Genomic DNA, 2,542 nt, shown 5'->3' with positions numbered 1-2,542 from the left:
GGTAATCTTTCAGCGATGGAGAAACACGTTAAAAGTAAGTATTTATCATATAAGTAAACGCGCATGTGATTTTTCAACATGCACATTTCAAACGCGTGCGTATGTACATATGTTTATGTTGGACATACATTGTGTTATGGCTTTAATTGTATGATTTATATTTAATAGGAACATCAAAGGAAAACTCCGAGGCTGAGTCCTCAAAACGTAAGCGGGAAGGCTCCATAGTTTGGCAGCATTTCGAGAAAACCAACGACAGGAAAAAGGCGATATGCACTTACTGCGGAAAAATGTTAAAAACGGCAGGCAACACGACTAACCTCACGGACCATTTAAAACGCATACATCCCAATCGCCTCACTGCAGAGAAACTTCCTGTATCAACAAAGTTGGATGCATTTTTACTTCGTGATGTGCAGTACCCAGCTGATTCTAAGCGTAAGAAAGAACTGGACAAACATGTAATGCGTATGATTGCACTAGACGTGCAACCATTTAGTATTGTGAATGATACAGGATTCCGTGCATTGATGCATAAAATGGATCCCCGATACAAATTACCATCCAAAACATACCTTCGAGATGTATCGCTTCTCAAAGTTTACGAGTCTTTAAAAGGCCAACTACAGTCAGCCTTAGAATGTGTGGAGTATGTGGCAATCACAACAGACGGTTGGACCTCCAAGACGAACGAGAGCTATTTGACCATAACCTGCCATTTTATTAATACGGAATTCCAGCTAAATTCAGCAGTTTTGTCAACATCGACACTTTTAACGTCCACTAACCACACTGCTGCGAATATTGCAGACTCAATTCGCGTGGTTTTGACGGAGTGGGGTCTGATGGGAAAAGTGGTTTCTATAGTGACCGACAACGACAGCACCATGAAGAAGGCGTGCGAGCTTCTGGAGGTTAAGCATTTTCCATGTTTCGCGCACACTGTCAACTTGCTAGTTCAAGATGTCCTAAAACTTGAAATTCTTGGACCTATTTTGACTAAATGTAAATCTATTGTTTCCTTCATGAAACGCAGCACTACTGCAATGGCTAAATTTAAGCAGGCCCAAAATATCGAAAGCCCGCTTGGCCTGATTCAGGAAGTGTCAACTCGATGGAACAGTGCCTTTCAAATGATAAAAAGGCTTTTAGAAACGATGCAAGCATTGTCATCTGTCTTGTTGTGTACGCCTAAGGCTCCAGTGCCATTTTCCGCCGAGGAAATCGATATTTTAAAGGAACTCACGGAACTTCTTTCTCCGTTCCAAGATGCAACTATGGCCACTTCCGGCAGCAAGAATGCGACTTTTTCTCTCGTTATTCCCCTAACATGCGAGCTTCATCAAAAACTGCAAAACTTGAGACCTAATCTTAAAACTGCAGAAGTTGTCTGTGCCTTCGAAATTTTAAGTAGCCGTTTAAATGATAGATTCGTCCACTACGAAACACGCACTGTTCCCCGAATAACAACCCTGATTGATCCTAGATTTAAAAAGGATGGTTTTAAATCGTCTTCAAATGCAGATCAGGCAGTTAAGGCTTTGGAGCAGGAGATATACACCGCTTTGTCAAGTACTTCACGGGAGCCGCCAACACCACCCGAACCTTCGCAGAAACCACATTTTTCTTTTCTGCAAAATAAAATTAAGGCAAAAGTTAAATCTTCTCGAGCGGATGCGATTATAATCCTGCGACAGCATCTGGAAAATATAAATGAACCGGAGGAATGTGATCCTCTCTCATTCTGGAAGGTTAATTTAAAGATTTTAAATAAAATATTTTGAAATTAATGATTATAAGTATTTTTAGACGAACGCAGATAGTATGATGCCTTTCAAAGAGGTAGCTAAAAAATATTTATGCGTTCCATCAACCTCGTGCGAGTCGGAAAGGATGTTCAGCAAGGCTGGGCAAATTATTTCTGACCGGCGTAGACGCCTCAAGCCTTTTGTAGTGGACAAACTTATGTTTCTAAACAAAAATCAAAATATTTTTGAAGACTTATAATGGAAAACATTTGATCTCTTTTTTTAATACATATGTATGTACATATGTATTTTCGTAGTCGACAATCTTATGTTTCTAAACTAAAATCAAAATATTTTTGAAGATTATTGGGTTCATTTGATCTCTTTTTTTAATATGTTCGTAGTCGACAAACTTATTTTTATAAACAAAAATCTAAATATTTTTAAAGATTTAATTAAAAACATTTTATATCTTTTTAAAAAGATGTATGTTAATCCCAATGAATAAATATGTTACGTTTATACAATCTTTATGTACCAACTTAATTTTGACTTTGAGCGCCTTACTCTTTTCAGAACAATCGTTACATCGATGTTTGGTTTCAAAACATCGAAAACATCGATGTTTCTCCACCTCTATAATGCACGCGCGTGTCTTATTCGTGTTCTTGCTTTGTGGCAACAGCATTTCATTGCGTTGTTGCTAATGCTTTTACTCGTACTTTGCTTGCTTGTTGTTGCTGTTGCTCAGAGCTGTGTAAGTGTGAAATCATTTTCAATTTTAAATCAACAAT

At 38.1% G+C, this 2,542-nt stretch overlaps 1 protein-coding gene across 1 annotated transcript; it reads left to right on the top strand.

Annotated features, from left to right (window-relative positions):
• Window positions 1-15: 15 nt before the first annotated feature.
• On the top strand, window positions 16-1,005 carry LOC118732435 (zinc finger BED domain-containing protein 1-like; the record flags this gene model as incomplete). The annotated part of the gene is made up of 2 exons (XM_036461571.1): window positions 16-34; window positions 169-1,005. Coding segments are annotated over exons 1-2 (856 nt in total), but the record flags the coding sequence as incomplete, so codon positions are not given.
• Window positions 1,006-2,542: the final 1,537 nt, after the last annotated feature.

Source organism: Rhagoletis pomonella, unplaced genomic scaffold (assembly GCF_013731165.1).
Source record: "Rhagoletis pomonella isolate Grant_MI unplaced genomic scaffold, Rhpom_1.0 Rhpom_scaffold_20164, whole genome shotgun sequence".
Lineage (NCBI taxonomy): Eukaryota > Metazoa > Arthropoda > Insecta > Diptera > Tephritidae > Rhagoletis > Rhagoletis pomonella.
This window is presented reverse-complemented; position numbering and strand designations above follow the sequence as displayed.